The sequence below is a fragment of the Lathamus discolor genome, chromosome 7, assembly GCF_037157495.1.
Source record: "Lathamus discolor isolate bLatDis1 chromosome 7, bLatDis1.hap1, whole genome shotgun sequence".
Lineage (NCBI taxonomy): Eukaryota > Metazoa > Chordata > Aves > Psittaciformes > Psittacidae > Lathamus > Lathamus discolor.
The window spans coordinates 15,649,659-15,669,364 of record NC_088890.1 but is presented as its reverse complement, the minus strand read 5'-3'; the positions used below and the strand labels follow the sequence as shown (position 1 = coordinate 15,669,364).

General features: G+C 45.0%; 1 protein-coding gene across 11 annotated transcripts in view; it reads left to right on the top strand.

Moving 5' to 3' along the window:
• The window catches only part of LOC136018242 (monocarboxylate transporter 2-like), a 40,395-nt gene that overhangs the window by 15,118 nt on the left and 5,571 nt on the right, over nucleotides 1–19,706 (top strand). For 7 of the 11 annotated variants that reach the window (XM_065687308.1, XM_065687304.1, XM_065687310.1 and 4 more), the window contains one exon: nucleotides 14,927–15,070. In XM_065687308.1, the coding sequence (XP_065543380.1) occupies nucleotides 14,927–15,070 (144 nt within the window). Of the gene's footprint in view, nucleotides 1–1,838; nucleotides 1,916–3,147; nucleotides 3,302–13,988; nucleotides 14,142–14,926; nucleotides 15,071–18,408; nucleotides 18,532–19,706 lie in introns of those variants that run through there. The other 4 variants (XM_065687312.1, XM_065687314.1, XM_065687313.1 and 1 more) reach the window with 4 other exon arrangements.

Below are 19,706 nucleotides of genomic sequence, written 5' to 3'. Positions count from 1 at the left end.
GCTTTCCATGGGCATCAATGAAAACACCCTGAGAATAGGCTGGTGCACAATAGCTGGGTCTGGGTTTCAGCCAAAGGCGAGTGTGGAGTGGAGCAATAAATGAAGTAGCTGCTCATTTCTTGTGGCAGCTTATAATTACAGCAATGAAATCGCCAGAATCCATCATTCTTATCAGTTGCAAAGCAGTGCATAGAGCCCTGCTCTTAAAATGATTCTGATAGCACTTTCATGGCTCAGTGAAAAACTTGGGCTGCCTTTGAGTCTGCGATGGGAGGTAGACAGGAACCACGCTCTGTAATTGCAGGAAACTTTATCAATATTTATCTTGGCTATTCAGGCAATTCTGAAAATATGCTGTTTCTTAAAAGCAGGGACTTTTGTTTTCTTTCCTTAATAGTGCATTGTGGTGGTTTTTGGGGAGCACAGCTGGTAATGAAAGTAAATATGCTTTGTAAAGGTTTGTAAAGAGATGCTTGAATCAGAGCCTGTAGTAATCCATTCTATCATAACCCACTCCAAAGGCTTGGTCCCACAGAAAGTAGATCTGCAAGGGCTGAGTTCCGGCTTGAGAACCCACAAAGGGAGCACTTTGAGGGTGAGACCCAAACAGCTTAAGCCAGTGCCATTGTCCCAGGCCACACTTTTGGCCTCCCTGATGGGATGCTGAGCACAAGCCCTGGGGAGTCCTGCCTCTTGGAGGTAGATTTCCACTGGGGCTTGTTATTAAATGTAAATAAAAGCACTTTTGCCTTAGCCCCATCAATATCAATAAGCAGTCTCCAGTGAAAAGGGAACAGGCTCTGTTTAGGCTCAACAGAAGCAAGTGGGTTGTGGTGGGAGGGGGAAACACTGCTGTGGGGGAGGCAGGCAAAAGGACCACTTGTCATTTAGTTTACACTTAAATGCTGTTTTAAAAGGCTGGGGTAAACTATGTGGAATGTCTCTGAAGCAGTCAGGTGGGGGAAAAAAAAGCAAAGCAGGCAGCCCATGCTTTTGGTGTGTGCAATTGTCTACATATGAGTGTCTAGGAAGTTGCATGGTTTGAAAGTCAAAAAGGTGGTTAATATTTGGTGCCAAAAGTATGCAAATGAGTGGAGGCTGCTGTAAATTTCATGGTCTGGTACTAAAGTTAGGACATCACTGGGGCAGGTGAAATGCTGCTCTGGTCACCTCTGCCTTCTCCTGTCTGCACACTTTCCAACCCACTTTCTTCTCTTTCTCCCCAAGTTTTCAAGCCAGTGGCTCTGTACCTGGAACATTGTAGTAGACTTTTATCCTAGTCAGCTGTCTCCTGCCTTTTATCAGGGAGTTTTAACCTTATTCTCCCTTATGCTATTACATGGTAATATGGAGGATGATACATCTAGGTGCTTTTAGACTTAATGCAGGTGATTGTACTTTTGTACCTTCCCACTGGCCCTGCAGTTGCTCAGAGTTATGTCCATTTAATAGTCCTCCCCTCCTCTGCTCTGCTCTCGGATAAGATTTATGCTTGTTTGATCATCCTGTCTGCAGTGATCTGGGCTGAGACGTCGTCACTCAGTGACTGCAGACAGGCATACGATGGCAGTTTGCAGAACATGGAGCAAATGCAACACACGTGCCCAGGAGTGTATTTAACACATCTCATTTGATTGACTGAGTATTTAGCACCAGAGCAGGTTTGACTTATGAATGACCTCAGTGATTTGGAAATTCTCATTAAAGGAGCAGGGCTGCCCAAGTCTCGCTCTGCTGCAGTGCCTGTTAGAGCTGTTCAGATGCCCATGCAAAGCTTGGTTTACTTCGCTGCAAAACTAGAGAATGGTTTAACACTGGATTTTTGCTGATCTCTCCAGGAAAGAAAAGAAGTTTCAAAAATGCCAAAGGAAGCATTCAACATAGTCCCGTGTAACTAGTGGAGTTATTAAACCAGGTAATTATTGCCATAGCTTGCCCTTTCCTTTCCCATATCAGCAGTGAGGCAGAACTGTCACTGTGTGGGAGGTGCAGGGGGGTGCAGTCTACAGCCATGTAGGAGCCGTGTTGGGGTGTCAACTATCTCCTATTTGAATCATAAGGCCTGAGGGCTGGAGGGGATGAATGGTGCATTTGCTGGCATCACAGCCATGAGAGGAAAGCCCCAACCTTGCTTCACCTCCATCAGCAGTGAACGGCAGTGATTTGGATAAAAAAGCATTCCTGAATCATGTGGATCAAAAGATTTCCTGAAGCCTGCACAGGCTCTGCTGTTTGCTCACTTTGCTTCAGGGAAAGGCTGTAGTGTTCCTGTCCTCTTGCTGGCATTCAGCCGTGTCCCTGTGCTGTGCTGTGGCTTTCCGAGCCAGGACTCAGGATAGGGAGGCACATCCGAGCACATGATGTGCCCTATGAGGACTGACCCAGCCAGACAGTCCCCTCTATCCCTAAGAGCTCTGGGCAGCCGTGCCTGCAGGGTATGCAGGGTCTGATGCTTTCAGTGACAACTGCTTTTGTTTGGAAACACCCTTAGATGCTAGTCCCTCTTTTCCTTGGCATGCTCCTTGTGTGGGGACTTGCTGTTAGGCTTTGCTGCTGTGTAACAAAGCTTATGTTTGTGTTTCATAAGTAATGCAAATGCCTGTGTTCTGAAAACACTCGGGTGAACCATCCCAAGTCTCCACTGGAGCAGCTCTTTTTACTTTGACAGCATGGATGCAGATTTACAGTGACCACCTCAGGCTTTAGTTTGTAGCACCAGAGCAGCTCCAGTTTTTCAGACTCAAACTGAAAACCAGCAGCTGAGACTGTTTCTGCCCTTCACTTTTTGCTGAATTCCCCCAGGAAGCTGTTTTATAACAGCTGAGGCTCTGGCAATATATATTGCAGAAGTTTTAATGTGTCTTATCCCCCAGTTTCTTAATCTGAACTAGGCTGCAGAAAACAATTCTGTCACTATAATACAAGTAGTAAAACAGATTAGTGTGCAGTAAAGTGGATAGCTTGGACTTTATGATCGGGGTGCTTGTAGTTCTCGCCAGCATTCACGTCCAGCAATTCCCTGCTTCACATAGCAGAGGGCAGGCTGGGAGGTGTGTGAGAGGAGCACAAGGGAACATTGCTTTTCCCTGACCAAATCCTGCAGGGTGAAACCTATGAATCTGATAAAGAAGAGTTTTTGTTTTCCAGGATTTATACTTTTTCTGGTGTGAGCTAAGAGCTCATTCCTTATCCCAAATGAGAAAAGTATTACAGAGCAGAGTCTTAAATGGATGGAAAGAAAAGGAAGGAAGATTGCATCATCTTTCCCTAAAGGTGCTTTCAGCTGCATCTCAGCTTCCAGGTATGTCCTGGGTTCAGCAGTAGCACTCATTTTTTCTTAGTAGATGGTGCAGTGCTGTGGTTTTGACTTTCAGCCTGGGAGCAGCACTGATAACGCTGATGGTTTCAGTTGCTGCTCAGTAATGTTTACTCTGACCAACGACTTTCTGAGCCTCATGCTCTGCCAGGGAGGAGGGGAAGCTGGGAGGAAGCAGAGACAGGACACCTGACCCAAACTAGCCAAAGAGGTATTCCATACCACAGCACGTCATGCCCAGGATGTAAACTGAGAGTTACCCAGGAAGGGTTAGATCAGTGCTCGGTCGGGCCGGGTATCAGTCGGTGGGTGGTGAGCGGTTGTATTCTCTTCTGTTGTTATTTCCCTTATCATTATTATTATTGGTGTAGCAGTAGTGATTTGTGTTATACCTTAGTTACTGGGCTGTTCTTATCTCAACCCGTGGGAGTTATTCTTTCGATTCTCCTCCCCATGCCTCTGGGACTGGGGGAAGGAAAGGGGGGGTGGGGAGTGAGTGAGGACTGGGTGGCTTATTTACGACTGAGCTGAAACCATAACAAGGTATCAGGCTCTAGAGGTGACAAAGACACACCAACGTGAGCATCACAGGGCGCCCATCATGCTGCTGCATGCCTTTGGCAGGATTTCCTTTCACTAACTGCCTCCTTGGACTTTGCTATGCCACCACCAAGGTTCCCAAGGTCTTGTTTCATGTATAGGGATGAGTTTTGTTGAGGAAGACAACCTCAACTCATATAATTGCAAATCAAAAGCCTTTGGCCTTCACACCTCCTGACTTGGGCCATGTGTTGCACTCACAATACCAAACTGAGCTGCCCTTCTCCCATTTTCTAGGGTGACGCATTTGGAGCTAGGCCACAGATGAGTTCCTGGAGACAGTCATTACCTGGGGAAAGCAGGAGGCTGTTAAGCTCCCAGAAAAGAAAGGATAAACAATATTAATTTGCTGGTAATTCAGTTGCCCTATTCAGCATCAGGGGAAGCAGCCAAACCTTCTAAAAATAAGGAATACTGATGCCACTAATTTAATAGCAGCAATGTTCTCATAGCTGTTATGGTCTCTTCTAAGGCTTTGAGAGAGGTAAGGATCACAGGAAGAAGTAATGTCTTTTATTATGGCCAACTTAGAGCTTGAGCAGTAAGCTTTCTGGCACATGTGCCAGAATAGAGAAAACAATATCTAGGACAATATCTTCATTTTCAGGGGGTTTTAATAGTGAGTGTGTGGTGAGGATGCTCCTGTCATCACTGTAATGAAACAACAGGAGTCACCTGAGTGAAACACATAGATTAGCTTCTGACAATCATTTCAGCTGCTGAGTGTGAATAGCTGGGGCTGGAGCAGGGGACATCTGATCTTATTTTCCCCCTTATTTTGAGGAATCTCACTCTTTCTTTTGCAGCTGCTGTGCAGCTGAGCCTTGTGCATGCTTGTGTACACTTTAGACGTAAATACAAGCTGCTTCTGTTGCCCTTTTCCGTATAAAGCTAAGTTTCATCAGGACCATACACTGTTTTCATTCAAAACGTAGTGCAGTGGAGTCCTTGTCTCAGTCTCGCTCTACGCTGTTGTAATACTCACCCTAAAATCTCCAAGGAGCTGGTTTTACCCATCCAACTGTATATTAAAACTGGGCAATCACCTTCTGTCTATTTTTCAGACAGGAGCAGAGAACTACATTTTGCAAGCATAAGGGAAAATGAGTGTTTCTGAAGCAAAAGCCTTATCCTGAAGCCAGTCAGTGTTTATTACTCCTGTTATTTGTTATTTATTGGTTTGTAATTAGATGAAATGGCTGAAGATTTAATTCTGGAGATGCTCCACAACAGAGCATCTTTTCTCCAAACCTACTCCCAGAGCTTGTAACTGCTTAATAGGGCACCTGCTAAAGCAGCAAGGAAGAGACTGGGAACTTGAAAGTCGACCATTGACCTTGAGCATTTAATCCAAAATTTTATAGCTGTGTTTTATTACACTGCTGCATGATAAATTGCAGTGACAGGTTTAGAAAGCACCTTACAACATACAGCAGCGTAAAGCTGTATTAATAATGAGTTTGATTCTGCAGTTTTTCACTTAATCAAAACTGCCAATGTCTTCTTCTGGCATGGTCTGGGCTCCATCAAAACCTTCTCTGCCTCCAGAAGACCTCACCCAGGGCTCGCACCCATCCCGGATGCCTGCAAATGGTTGTGAAGTATCAGTGCTAAAAGGGACACTGAGGCAGGGGAAGGGAGGTGTGGGGTCATTTAAAGAGCAAGCAATATGTGGGTAGCAGAGTCCATCCTAGGCTTTAAGAAGTGTGAGCTCTGAGCCACTTTTGGCTCAGACATTGCTGATGGGCAGCAAGGAACAGGGCAGGATGTGCCCTGGTAGGTAGAAGCTTTACCTGCTAGAAGCTTGGTGATAGGTTAGGGCAAAATCATGTATTGTGCATTGCCCAGCATTCTGCAGTGGCTTTTCTGTGTGGTGTTCCAAACAAGTGTGTATCCCCATCGCTATGGAGAAGAGAGCTGCTGGTGTGAGAAATACGTTGTCTGTGTGGAACAGCCTATGGGGCCGTTGTCTGGTTTAAGAAATAGTCTCTGCAAGGCAGAAGTTTGCATATACTGAACTGGTTTTGGCTGGGGTAGAGTTACTTTTCTTCATTGTATCTAGCTTGGGGTGATGTTTTGGATTTGGGCTGAAAACAGCCTTGATAATTCAGGTGTTTGTGATTGCTGAGTAGGGCTTACAGAGAGTCAAGGCCTTTTCTGCTCCTCACACTATCAGAGAGGAGGCTGGGGGTGCACAAGGATTTGGGAAGTTGTTGCACTATGGGCTTCCCATCACTTTCTGTAGCATGGACTCAGCAGAGAAATGAAAGTGTTGGCTCAGTTTGCATTTGGAGATGCTCAGTTGATACATGTGCAGCCTGGATCTTTGGTGTGCATCCAGCTGCTCACTGATGTTTTCAGGAAATCCAGTTCCTGTGTTGTCTCTGACCATCCTGTGGGATGCCTTAGTTACTGAGGGTGTCCGAAGTGGCATGAGCCCTTAGTGCTGAGTGAGGGGTATGAGAGAGGAGAAAGAAGGGGAGGACAGGTGGTATTTGCGGTGATGTACCTTGTGTGCGCTCACTCTAGCTACGTGCTTGCAGCATTGGTTCAACAACAATTCTCAAGCCGGGCTTTCTTCAGTATTTGCCTAGGCATGTGCTTTTCCACACGGATATTATGTGTGGGCTGAAACAAAAGGAATATCTCTGTTTATGCAGGGTGGATATCCAGCATCCTGCCATTGTGGCCCAAGCTCGGTAAGGTGCCCCCTGTGTACCCGCTGCTCAGCTGCCCTGTGCAGGACTACATCCTTTTACTTATCATTACCACCTCTTGGAGTTCCATCAAGAGTCAATCAGCCTCCCTGTGTTTTCGAAACAAGGCATCTTTCCACACTGGGGCAATCCCCAGAGTAGCAGCACCATTACAGCCATGGATTTTGTTAAGAAAGCTGGATGAGGAACGATTTGATTTCTGTAATGGATGATGCTGCAAATTCATATACTTTTCCTGACTCTCAGAGAGCACTCAAGCCCTGCAAGGTCATCACATATGTGCTTATATTTTTTATTTTTTTAAATAGCCCTGCTCTACTTAAGAGCTCTAATAGCACTATAGCTTCAGGTGAAATATTTCTGTGTTCGCAGACTTGGTCACAAAGCTTTATCATTTCGCCCTTCACTGGAGCCAGCAAGGTCACCAGGCAGCAGTAATAGGGATGTGGGAGACTTAATAAACCCCAAGATTAATAAGAACTAGGAAGAAGAATGCTCAGAGTTTTGGTTGGGGTGGTGCTAACACTTCACAGGTGGGTGTTAAGCCCAGGAGTAAGTTATAATCCACTCCCCTGGCAACGGAATTTTCTTCAGGGACTGTAGTGACAGGAGAAGGGGTGATGAGTTTAAACTTACAGAGTGGAAGTTCAGGTTAGATATAAGGAAGAAGTTCTTTACTGTGAGGGTGGTGAGGCACTGGAACAGTTGCCCAAAGAAGTGGTGAATGCCCCATCCCTGGTAGTGTTCAAGGCCAGGTCGGACAGAGACTTGGACAACATTGTCTGGTGTGAGGTGTCCCTGCCCATGGCAAGGGGTTGGAACTGGATGATCTTAGGTCTTTTCCAACCCAAACCATTCTGATTGCAGCTTTTCTGCCCTTGGATGACTCTCCAGCATAACTGGTCTCTTGGTCAAATATGTAGAGCCTCCTGGAGGTAGACAAAGCCCTTTGGAATGCACAACGAGGTAGCGGCTAATTTGCCAATAGAGCAATTGTGTTAAGACTGGTAACAAAGAGCTGCTGATCTTGAGGTATAGATGTTTCAGCCATGAAGGAAACTCACGTTCTGCAGCCACGCTTCAAATGCCGGCAGGGATAGAAGCCTGCGGTCCTGCCGAAGCAAGAGGTTAGCTAAAGAAACCATAGGAAAGCAATTCAAAACCCATGAAGCCATGACCTTCTGCACATCAGCAGCTGTGATCTGCTGTGTGGGGAGATCCAGACCAGCAGCCCAGGGAAACCACTGAGCACAGGCACCTGCAATGCCATCCTCTTACAGGAGCCGTTATTTAATTGACTAAATATGAAGTGACACAAAGGACTTTGGCTTCAGCCCCAGGTTTGGAGCTGTTGGCCTGTGGCTCCTCTGTGTGCCGCAGGAGCAGCGCAAGTCAGCTGTGTGATGTGGAAATTGAAATGCCGAGGCACTGATCAGGTGGGATTGCTGGATCATGGAGAGAACACTTCGTCTTTCTGAAGCTTGGGTCTCATCTGCCTTTTTCTTTTTTAACATGAGGATGCTGCTGTGGCAAATGCATATTTCTAATGGGAGATCAGGGTCCTTTCTTGGAGGATGCAGGCTGGTTTCTGCAGCAGATCATTACACCCACTGCCTTCTGAGCTGGATACGGTACTGAGACCCAACACCTTTGGTGTACACCTCACCTGCAAGGAAGAAGGAGGCATGGTGGTTAGCTGGTGGAGCTGCTGTTGCGTATGTTGGACTTCAGCCTCCTTATTTAAAAATGATTGTTTGCTGTGCAAAGTAATACTAACAGAAAGCATCAGGGAGGTTTGGGGGTGAACAGATCTTTGGAAGCTGCCCTTTGGGGTCTGGCAGAGGGGTACTGGATACCATGGTAGTCTCCTGGGGTGTTTGCTGCTGCTGCTGCTGCTGCTGCTTGTTCTTCAGCTTGTGCAGCCATCCTGCTTCCATCAGCCCTGCCTGAGGAAGTGCCTGTTGTGTGTGGGCTCATCAGCCATTGCAGGTGCAAAGCAAACCATCTGCACCAAGCATCTGGGGCTAATAATATGCTGTTATTACTAGGTACCGCCAGCTCTTCTATAGTTATCTGGAACTGGCACATGCAGTAAGCTCAGTTACTGTGGGACTACAGTGAGCAGCCATTCTCCAGTCCCTGGTGACACTTAAGTGCATGACCATCCAGGTCCTGGACCCTTGGTCTTCTAGCAAGGAAGAAGAGTGAAAAGCTGCAGTTTTTAACCCTCTCATCCCTTCCCCCTGCCTTTAGAACTGTCTTCTGGGGCTGTGTGCCATTACCAGTGGTGGTTGCTGATGCTGATCCCCTCTGCCTCAGGAGCTTGGTGGATTCTGGCAGTGTGTTAATAGCATAGAGGCACTTGCTTTCGTTTGTGGGGTAATGAGGAGGTTGCTTTGTTACAATGGGCTGGTACCCTAGCGGATAAATTACGAGGCCAAAGGCAGTGTTGTTATTCCACCGAGGGAATGAGATTATTACTAAGGAAATTGCAGGCCTGCTCCTGTTGTTTTACTACTAGTATAGTAATAGACTTTGCTTTATCAGTATAAATGATCCCCCCCCCCCAACCTGAGTACACTGTGCTTCTTGTTACGTCCCCAGTGACTCCATATAGTCAATGCTAGTCAAGTTGTGTTGCATTCCTTAGTATATCATGCTATTCCTTAGTATACCAACAGCAGTTGAAAAACATCAACTATCTGGGCAGTTCTTTTGCTGTTGACCACTGTCCCTTTGCAGGAACAGCTCTTCAGAGCCACTTGTCACTGTGGAAAAGTGGGAAAAGCTGAGCTGTGTGTTGCAGCCCCAGCAATGGGGGTGACATCCCAAATCTGCCAACACTGGGGTCCATGCAGGGTTGCTCTTCTGTCATCTGCATGGCCATCAAATGGTCTTACCATCAGGCGTATAATGTTTGCAATGGCTCTGTGCCACTTTACACTGGCAGAAGGACAGTCTTGAGAAAGCTGGGAAGACCCCCACATTGCATGGAGGCCCCTGGGTTACAGGATGAGTCTTTCAGTCTCAGCTCTTGGCTGCTGCTCTGAAGGCCACGCACAGAGATATTTCAGCAGAAATTCATCCAAGTTCCACCAAAAAGAGGGAAAATTCTGTTAGAATTAGGTTAAGCTAAAAAAAAACCAAAAAGACAAACCAAACTACCAAACCTTATAAATAAAGGATATATAGATACATATATATAGTCAGAGATACAGGAGAGAAGAATGCTTTAGTCCTTGTGAAAAGTATATTGTGTTTTGCACCACCACTGGAAGTTTTGCAGCTCATAAAAGATTCATAAGGCTCATTGAGGAAAACAGAAAGGCAATTCAGGTGTCTATTTTTTGAGCACTGTTGTACTTGCAAGAGTTTAAGCCAGTCTGGATTGATATTTCTTGTTAAATGCCAACTCTGCATTATGATCCTCGTTGGATCGTAGTTCAGCAGCTCAGAAAGAATAAATAACAAATGGGCCTGGCTTTGTGGAGGCCAGAGGATTCTGCATTTTCTTTATGGTTTTGCAAACTCTTCTTCGGGGTCCTTTTCACTTCTACAAACACAAAACTCAAGGTGAGAAGTAATTGGACAAGCTAATAAATGAGACAGGGCTTGCTGTGTTTCCCACCGGCGAGCTGCTGTGTTTTGCTTGCCACCAAGATCAGCTTCTTTGACATGGCCTTTCATGTACCAGCTAACAACGAATGGAAATCTGCCACAAGTATGAGAAAAGAGGCTTTATACAGGACAGGCACTAAACCAGCATGATTTATACGGGCTGAGGATAGCGCTTTACATTGCATCAGTCTTCCAGGAATGCCATGATCCCGGCTGCATCTTTTGGGGATATTTGCTGTAAGCTGTTGCTCTCCTGACTGCAGAGTTTTACTGCAGTAAACTTCTTGTGTGCACCCTGCTCTGCAAGGGATTGGGGTGTAAAGCGAAGTGCTTGAGAGGGCTTTCCTTGCTACTTCCTTGCTGGTGGGGATGGTGGTAGCCATGGGCACAGCTCTCAACGAAGCCAGCAGCAGGATGAGGCTGGAAATTGGTCAGGAGGGAGGAAGCCACTTGCTGGTTTGTGGAAGGGGCTGCCTTGTTTCCCAAGGCTGGGTGGGTGGAAGTGCCATGTCTTCCTGCAGTGAAGCACCTTGTCCTTGAAATCTATTGGGTTACAAAGGAGTGATTAAATTTTACTTCCAATTTCCTCATTAGATGTTGCAGTGCTGCCATGGTGGTGGGGTCGTGGGAACGGCGCTGCCTGGGTGACACTAGTCCTGGTCCCAGAGAAGCTGTGCTCTGGGGATGAGAAAGCTTTTGCTCCTTGCTATGACTTTTCAGGGAGTCAGGCAGCATTCATGTGGCTGGTTCTGCAAGGTGAAGCCAGGTAAATAGCGGCTTTCTGAGAGCTTGCGCTGTCCTCACCTGTCTCTGTAAATTAAGAGGTAAAAGTCACCCCAACTCCTGATGGCTTCTCCTGGCTCACAGGAAGGAAGAATGATTTAGTTTGGGTGCCAGGACAAGGGAGCCTGTGGTTTATGCACATTTGACCAGGCAGATATTAGCAAGTAAAGGTGCCTTGAGATCTAAGCTGCACGCGTTATTACTATAAATGGTTTCTATGTGGTAATACACAGCATCTTTATTCGTTTCATGCTGGCTAAATAACTGGTAAATGACAGGTCCTGCTTTTCAATTCCACCGTGTTTCCAGAGGCTGTCACACTTTTAATTTGTGCAATAGCTGCAAGCAAAGCAGTAATCGTGTTTCCCATTTCCCACAACTTCCCAAAGGTGTGGGCTTTGTTGTTCCCTCTTCTTAATTCCTCTGCCCTGACTTGAGCTATTTGATGTTTTCCAGAGCTCCCCACAATGCTGCTGTTGAAATTATCTAATGTCTGATGGCTAATAAGCCCCCTGCCAGAGATACGCTGCAGGTGGCATGTGGCAGAGCAGGGCAGGAGAGGTGCATTTAGATCTGTTGGGTGTGATGCTGATCAGTGAAGACATCTGGGCAGGGTGAAGGTGCACGTGTCTGTGCTTCATGTGCCTGCCCAAACTGGCAGGGTTTGCGTGCTGAAGTGTGCACAGCAGCTATGTGACATACTGCACACGCTCGGTATCTGTTGAGAGATGGGACAGCTTTTGAAAGGCTGCTCCATTAAAGCCTATGGTTTTCTGTAGGACCAAATGACTTGAGTGGAAGTAATTTTGGGGATGTGATTTTGCATTTGCTTCAGTGCATTTGACAGGTCTGCTCAGGACTGTTACAAAACCTTTGGCCTGTGAGCAGCAGCTCAGGGAAGTTTGGTTTCCCAACTGTTTGAGTCCTTGGGTTGGATTCTCTGGTGTCTTTTAAAGCATGGGATGGTCTAGATGGTGCTTTCCTTGCAGGATGAGTGGTTGTCATGGCCTTTGCTGTGGATTCTCTGATGGCTAGAAAGGTTTATTCCCAGTGCTCTGCTACTGTTTGCTCCTCTAACTGGCTGCACTTAGTATCTTGGAGGTCTCCAACCCTCAGTCCTATGTGGTCAGGAAGATCAAATGCTGTCACTCACAAGAGTGTGCTGTGATCCTGTATACTTTGTGTCTTTAGCAAAGCAGGCCCACGGGGTCTGGATGTAAGGTTTCAGGCTGTGAAGGAGAAAGGCTGATGTTGCTTCTGAAGTTCATCACATCCCTGTGAGCTCAGCCCAGCCCAGGCAGGTAACGCCTTTGTGACCACAGCTCTCCCACCCAGACTGGCAAACAAGTGGGATTGATTATCCCCCTGTAAAACTGACAATGCTCATTACAGGAGATGAAGGCTCTTTGATGAAGGTCACTGATGAAACACATTGCCAAGAGATCACACAATACAAGAAAAGGGGCCAATTGTAGTCTCTTGGATCAAATACATCTTGGGATGTATTTGAGGACACTGATGTCTGTGGAGGGTGCCGCAGTGACACCCCCATTTGTAAAGCCGGTGGCTGGGATGGATACAAATTTTTGCTTTCATCTACTCCAGCCTCTATCCCAGGTTGTCCCAATAGCCGGGAAGCAGAGCAGAATGTATCCCACCCTCATCCCCTTCCAGTTCATCATCTGCTGTCATGGTCCAAACCCATCCTAACTGATGGGTGAAACCAATACAAGAGCTTGTGGACTTGAGTGAGAGCACTGTGGATCTGTATTTCCCTTCTCCCAAGGTGGATGCTGCAAGAGTAAAACATATGTGAACATTTTGCTTGACTTCTCATAGCAGGGGCTTCTCTCCCTGGGATCTGTCCTGTGTCAGAGTAGGAGAGGGGCCTTAGGGGCTTTAAATGCTCTGCTCTGTGGTGGGACATCCTGTATTTTTAGGGCTAATGTGAAAGCCCTCTTCCAGTGGAAAAAGGTAATTGAAACCACATTTTCTTAGCTGAGTAATTGGATTGATTCTGGAGAAATATGGACATGTGGAAAAATGAAAAATGGAAGAGTTGTGTGCCCTTAGGCTGCAGATGAATGTGTTGGTGCCTTTCCGAGGAACACTGGCTTGATCTATTTAATTAAAGGGCACGCTGATACTGGCTCAAGCATGATGCAAGTCCAAGCTCTGACCAGGGAAACCTCAGTGAGAAAAGGGGTCCCTTTCCTGCTGTGCTGATCAGATGCATGTGTCTCTTTCCCCAGAACTTAACTGAGTTCTGCAGTGCTCTGTGCAGCAAAAGGATGCATGATGTGAATCCAGTCACTCGTTTAGGACAAAAAGCTCTCTGTGGAATTATACACTCACATAAATGTTAATTGAATGGTGTATTCAGTGGGACCAGCTCAGATCATGCAGATATAGGGATGCTGTTAAGACTGTGTTTGTATGTATTTCATTTAGGACTGATTTGACCTTAGACATTTAGTGGGAAGTATTTTATATGTCCATTTTCTGTATTAAACCAGTCACCTCTACCAGTTTTTATTCTTGTACATTGTAACAGCTGAGAACTTGTTCAGATGCTCTCAGCCATGCTAGGGGAATATTGGGGGTTTTGGGTCTGGTTCCTGTGTGCCATGGTTTGCAAGGTCTGGAAAAAGTTCTGGCACTATTTCTGGCTAAGATTATTTAAGTAAAAGTAAATATCCCACTAACTGGCTCTGCAGTGAGGTAGGTCCCATAGCCAGACTCTTCAGAGATGCCTGTAAGCTTAAAATACCTGTTTCCAGTAATCCATATGTGGAGAGCGTGGGCTGTTCCTAAGGGCAGGAATGAAGGCAAGCAGGCACCCTGGGCTCTGAAACACCATTGCTGAGTAGCACCAGAACTAGTCGGGCAAGATAAGATAGTAAATGCTGCCTGTATCCCCCTGCCTCATTTTCAGCATTTTTTTTTTTTTGCAGCATTTTGCCTCAGGGTTTTTGAGGAATACAGAATCTTTTCCTTACATCTCATAGCTTGATCTCTGGACCACGCTTTCCTGCTCTGTTTGCATTCCCTAGTTCTGACATCTCAGCCTCATCGACCTTCAGAATTGGCTTTGATTTGAGCAAGAGGTCAGTCCTGAGACCATTCATTGTCCCTCCAACACAGATTATTCTCTGGTTCTGATTCTTACTGGTCCTTCAGCTAGTTGGGACTACTATACACAAAACCTCCCTTCTTTCCTCCACCACTCAAAGCTGCTGGCGTGTTTCACTTCCTCAGATTTCAGTGCTTCCTTTCCTTGTGTGCAGTCTTTAAGCCATTTATCTCCTTAATTTTGCACTGTCCTGCACCACCTCTTTACATAAATGCAAGACCAAACTGATTCCTTTGAGATCCAGGTAATCCATCATCTCAAACCATTCCTACCTACATAGACTGCTATTAAGATTTAATTAACAACTGTTCTGCTGAAGCTTCAGTTCTGATCAGCACTATTGGAATTGCATTAAATAGAGGCATTAAAAATGCAACAGTACTCATGATATCAGCCTAGTAATATGAACCCCTGCTTTGTGTGTATGGTTTAGCATTGTAATAAATCAAGGAGGTCCTATCTTGGGATCATGTGTTCACCTGATTTGGTATTGCTGTTTGCCTTCTCTGATGACACTTGAAAGTACTGGGGGCAGGAACTGTCACCAACAGTTGCACAGTGTGGCACGGGGCATGCTGCCTTCTCCACACAGTGTGGATCATCTTTCTCTCCTTTTCCATTTTCATCCTGAAGTCACGTTAGAAGCTGTCAGCAGCACCTCAGGGCACTGATATTGCGGATTTTCGCGTCCTTTGTGTAAAACATGCCCTTCTGTCAGAAGATACCTACCTCAAGGACCATTCTGTGCTCTTTCCCCAGGTCCCATTAGCAGTATTCTAGTAAACCGCTATGGCAGCCGACCCGTGGTTATGTTTGGAGGCCTGCTGTGTGGCATTGGGATGGTCTCAGGTGCCTTCTGCACCAGTATCATGCAGCTCTACATCTGTGTGGGCTTCATTACAGGTAAGAACAAAGCATCTCCTTTCCAAGTGCACTTGAGGTTCACATCTGGTAGCTTGGAGTGTTCACACTTGGGCACTGCAGCCGAACACAATGGGAAGTGAGATAAAAAGCTGGTGGGACAAGGGCCCTCTCTTACTAAGTGCTCCAGATGAGCTTTAGCAAAGAGCACATCCCCTGCTAAGTGCTGTGTTCCTGAACATCGCGTGCGGGATCATAGCAGTGGATCTGTTCTTTGCAGATGGGTGCTCTTGGCTGGAGGCAATGGTGAGGATGGCCGTCAGTGCCCTCAGCTGCTGCTGAAGTGAATGCAGGTTGACTGCGCTCTGCCCTGGGCATGGTGAGCCCTTGGAGATAGAAGTGTGACTGTGAAGAAAGCACCTGTGTTCCTATATTACTGTGTTCTGTCTTCCCTCCATGAGATACAGGAAATGAGAGTTCAGGTGTTTGTTTGTGCTTTGCGTACTTGTGAGGTTATCTGAAAATAATAACTACTGGAGTTGATTGAAAAGATGCAATATTCTCCCTATTAAGGAAAAATAAGACTGTATTTCCTTATTGAAGTTACAATTTGAATTGTCTGTACTGAAATATGAATTTCCATATTGGAAACTTAAACAGGAGAAGGCATAGGCTCAGTCCAGCATCTTGAAAGCCTGCAGGTGCTGGGTTATTGCTTTTAAAGGTAGATGGATTGGAGTTCCCAACCTGAGTTATAGATTCTTAATTGTAAGCATTTTTGTTTGATTATTTTGGCTAAGGTACAGCCACTGTTCCTTCAACTGCATTGAAAACACCTGCCTAAAAACATGACACAATGAGTTCAAAATTGGCTTTTGAGGTTGGAAGGCATATGTTTAAATGAGGGTTCCCTATCTCTCTGCAACTGTATTAAGTGCTGCTGCTTTCTGATCATGAAAAGCCTGAGCTCAACATTTAAAATCAATAAAACCAGCCACTAACAAAGTAAATTGGGACAGAAAGTTTGTCACCCTGTTCTCCTACACCAATATTGCCTTATTAAATCCATACATTAGAGAATAAATCCCTATGTAGGATTCCCTCTCCTAAACCTTAATCTTTCCAAGGAGAGTCACTGCAGTAAGATGAAACTGTGTTATTACTGAGTGACTAAATCTCGCAGATTCCTTGAAAGAGATTCCGTAAACAAAGCAATGAGAAATAAAAATAACCAATGTCTTCCATGAATAAATTCAATAGCTATTGATGCATGAGCTTGCATCATTCTGTACTAAACAAATGTCCTCAAGCAAGTTGACTAGTGCTGGATTAGCACATGGAAACCATAAATCCTTTACTAAAAATATATGCATTTTGGTAAGCAGAAGGGCTCAGGCAAGGAACAGTGCTGTAGGAAAGCACTAACTCCTGTGTTCAGAGATACTTATCTAAAAACATGCCAGGAGGGAATTCTGTGCCTAATTCCAATGGGCCTAGGATTTATGAAGACCCTGCTCTGTTTTGCTCCCTAATATCTTTACAAATCTGGTCCATTGCTCACCCCAGAGAGCTGATAGTATGAGCTGTGCTTGATGCACACGTGTAACCCTTGTGCCAGCAAAAGGATACAGGGCAAACAGCCCCAATATCTCCTTGTCTTTAATGCTCTGATATTTCCTCAGAGCAAAGCACATATTTTGTTGTGTATATCTTTTCCTCCTGCTTGCTGAATGGGGGCAGCTGTATGGATGAGGTCTTAGCTAATAACCCATCATTTCCAGGCACGGTGTGTGTGCTGGGGAAGGAATATTAATTCGACAGAGAAGGGAAGATGCTTGTAATCCTGCTAACATGCTTGATGCCTCTAATTGCACTTGAAGTGCTTTTGCTGGTCAGGCCTAACATGGAAGCATTCAAGGGCAATTATGAAGCTGCCTGCTCGTCACGCAGCTGAGACAGTATCAATGGAGAGAGACTTCTGTACAGATGATTTGCAATGACTGGAAAGCAACCTGTAAACATCACATTCTTTATAGCCTCCTTCCTACCAGCCTGAAAAGGAAACAGGCTGATGTGAAAGACCCTGTTTGTGTAATTCACAGGGATGGAGATAAAAGCAAGATAGCTGGTACTAGGAGGTCTTTGCCACAGCCCTATGCTTTTGGCATATTAATAGCAATCTCTTCAGAGGGGCGGAGCAGGAAGTATCTGTTTACAGTGGAGGGATTTGACACAGAAGTCTCAGTTGCTTTCTTGATTGTCTTTTTCCATTTGCATGCAGAGCAGGGACAAGGCTTTGCTGCTCTGAAGCAGCTCTGTCCTTGATGGCACCGAGCTGTGGGCTGCACGAGGCACTTTGCATACGCTGTAAAACCCATGTTCTCTTCCTCACATGTTTCCCTATAGTGCTTAGAAAAAGAAATGGGGTTTGCAAGCTGTCGACCTGGATAGATGCCAGCCTGGGTGCATTAAATAGGTGTTTAGGCATGCAACCCCTTCTTCAAGTCTGAGGTAGAAGCAGCAAATTTCAAAGCTAAATACAAGGCAATAACAACTGGTCAGAGTTGAGTTCCATCTGTACCAATTAGACCGCTATAAAATGAAACAGAATCTAGGGTGAGGCATGTTGACTAATGAGAGTAGAGGTTCTGCCTTAGCCGTAAGTGTTGAGCATTGAAATACCTGTAGAATCTTTGCTTGCTAATAAGTTAAGAACAAGATCAATAGATACACAGCTTACTCCTATAGCACCACTTACATCTTTCTAATATGAGGGAGATGTATTTAATCTAGGGAAGGATGCTCCTTCTGGCACGGGCTTGCTTCTGTTCATGCAACACCACCAGTAGGCTTTTCTGTCATATCCCTAGGGAGAAAATGTGGTTATTTGAGTAACGATTTCAGCTATGGAAAAGCTGCTGTAGTTCTGAAAACTGGAATAAAATGGATATAAATATTTCCAACTAAAGTCAGCCAAAAGCTTAAAGCAAATTGAAATTCCAGTCAGTCAGTTTGAAACTCTCCAAATTTAATTAATGGGAAGAGCATGAGGTAATATTAAATTAGATTTGTCTGACTGGCAAATTAATGTTCATATAATAAAAAAATGGAGTAGATTGTTGTTTAAGCAAGTAGCTGGCATCTGATTTTTCCTTCTCTGCATGACATGTGCTAAGTCCCTACCAAAAATGATTCTGTGGAAATGATGGTTCAATTTCTGCCCTTATCTACCAGCATGGGAAATAGGGAGATAAAACAAACTCTTAATTCACTGTGCTGCATCTTCTCAGGTGAAAATAGCTGCATTCCTGTATCTGAGTACCATCAAGTGTTTTCTCTAACCAAGACTGTGTTTTGTCTCTGTAGTTCTCAGGTCAGCCCTTTCATGAGGATGAATTTGCCCCCTTATGCATTATGAGCAGCCTCAACTTCCCAAAGATATGCCCCACCAAATACATGAACTATCTAGAAAAGTTCCTGCTGAGAATATGTTTCATATCAAGGTTAATTTTAATCTGTTGCCGTTTCAATTTACTTTAATGCTGCAAACCTCCAAGTATTTATTTTTAAAGAATCTTAGACTTGGCAAAAATCATCATGTTGTAAAACCATTCAAACCAAAGCCGTCCAACATCAGCTGAATTCTGCTGCATCAGTTGGATTGTGCTCTATCAGCGACTAATGATAGTGTTCCTTAATTAATTTTGAGGACCTTGACCTTTCTAAATTCTCTCCTGTAAAGCAATATGCCTAATTATGTACTGCACAGTTAAACAAACTAATTATATAGACTAATGAACAAGAAAAATCTGCATGACCCTATTTTCAGGATTCATGTTACAATCACTGATGTATCTGATGTAATCGCTTCAAGGATTACATTTCTGCTTTCTTCTAATGGGGCTCGTTCTTTCCTGGATGATAAGGTGGAAAATATGTGATATGATTTTTAAATGTAATTTTGATGGAGTTCTGAAAATTTAACTTTTGAAGGAAATACTGCACATTGTAGCGATGTTTGAAGAGATTGTTATAGGCAAGTCCTCTCAAACAGAACCACAAAAAGTTGAAACCATGATAGCATTTGCCTTCAGGTTTCACCTGTGCAAGGGAAGCTGGCTAACTGAATTAGCAATGCAAATTTGCAATGCCATTTAGATCTCTAAGTGCAATAAAAATAAATTCTAATTAAAAGAAACACTCTAGGGCCTTGTTTAATTGGCATTCTCAGTAGCTGTTCTGCTGCGCATTTGCAGACCTCTTCATCTTTTGCATCAGACCTGAACTGCTCATGCCACCACATTAGTAGCGGCTGAGAAGGGTGATGTTATTTTCTGTGCCCAGCAGCAGAGTTGGGTGCTCACCACCTATGGAAGGGGGTGCTAGCTCAAGATGTACCTGAGAAGGCTGTGGTTTGGTGGTTAGCACTGTCCAAGCCACAATAACCTTCCTCAAACTGGGAGCTGCCATTTGTTTTTTAATAGATCCATCCTCTCCTGCAGCAATGCTGCTGGTTTTTGGACAAAACCAACTCACTGAGAGTTATGGTTTCAATGTATTCTGAAGCAAACTCTTTGTGAGCAGTTTGCTACCCCAGAGATTTGCTGTGCAAGAGGAAAGTGTTCTCTGACTGCAAGTGTCTTCCTGGGATCTGGTTACCCACATGCTAGCTTAGGGG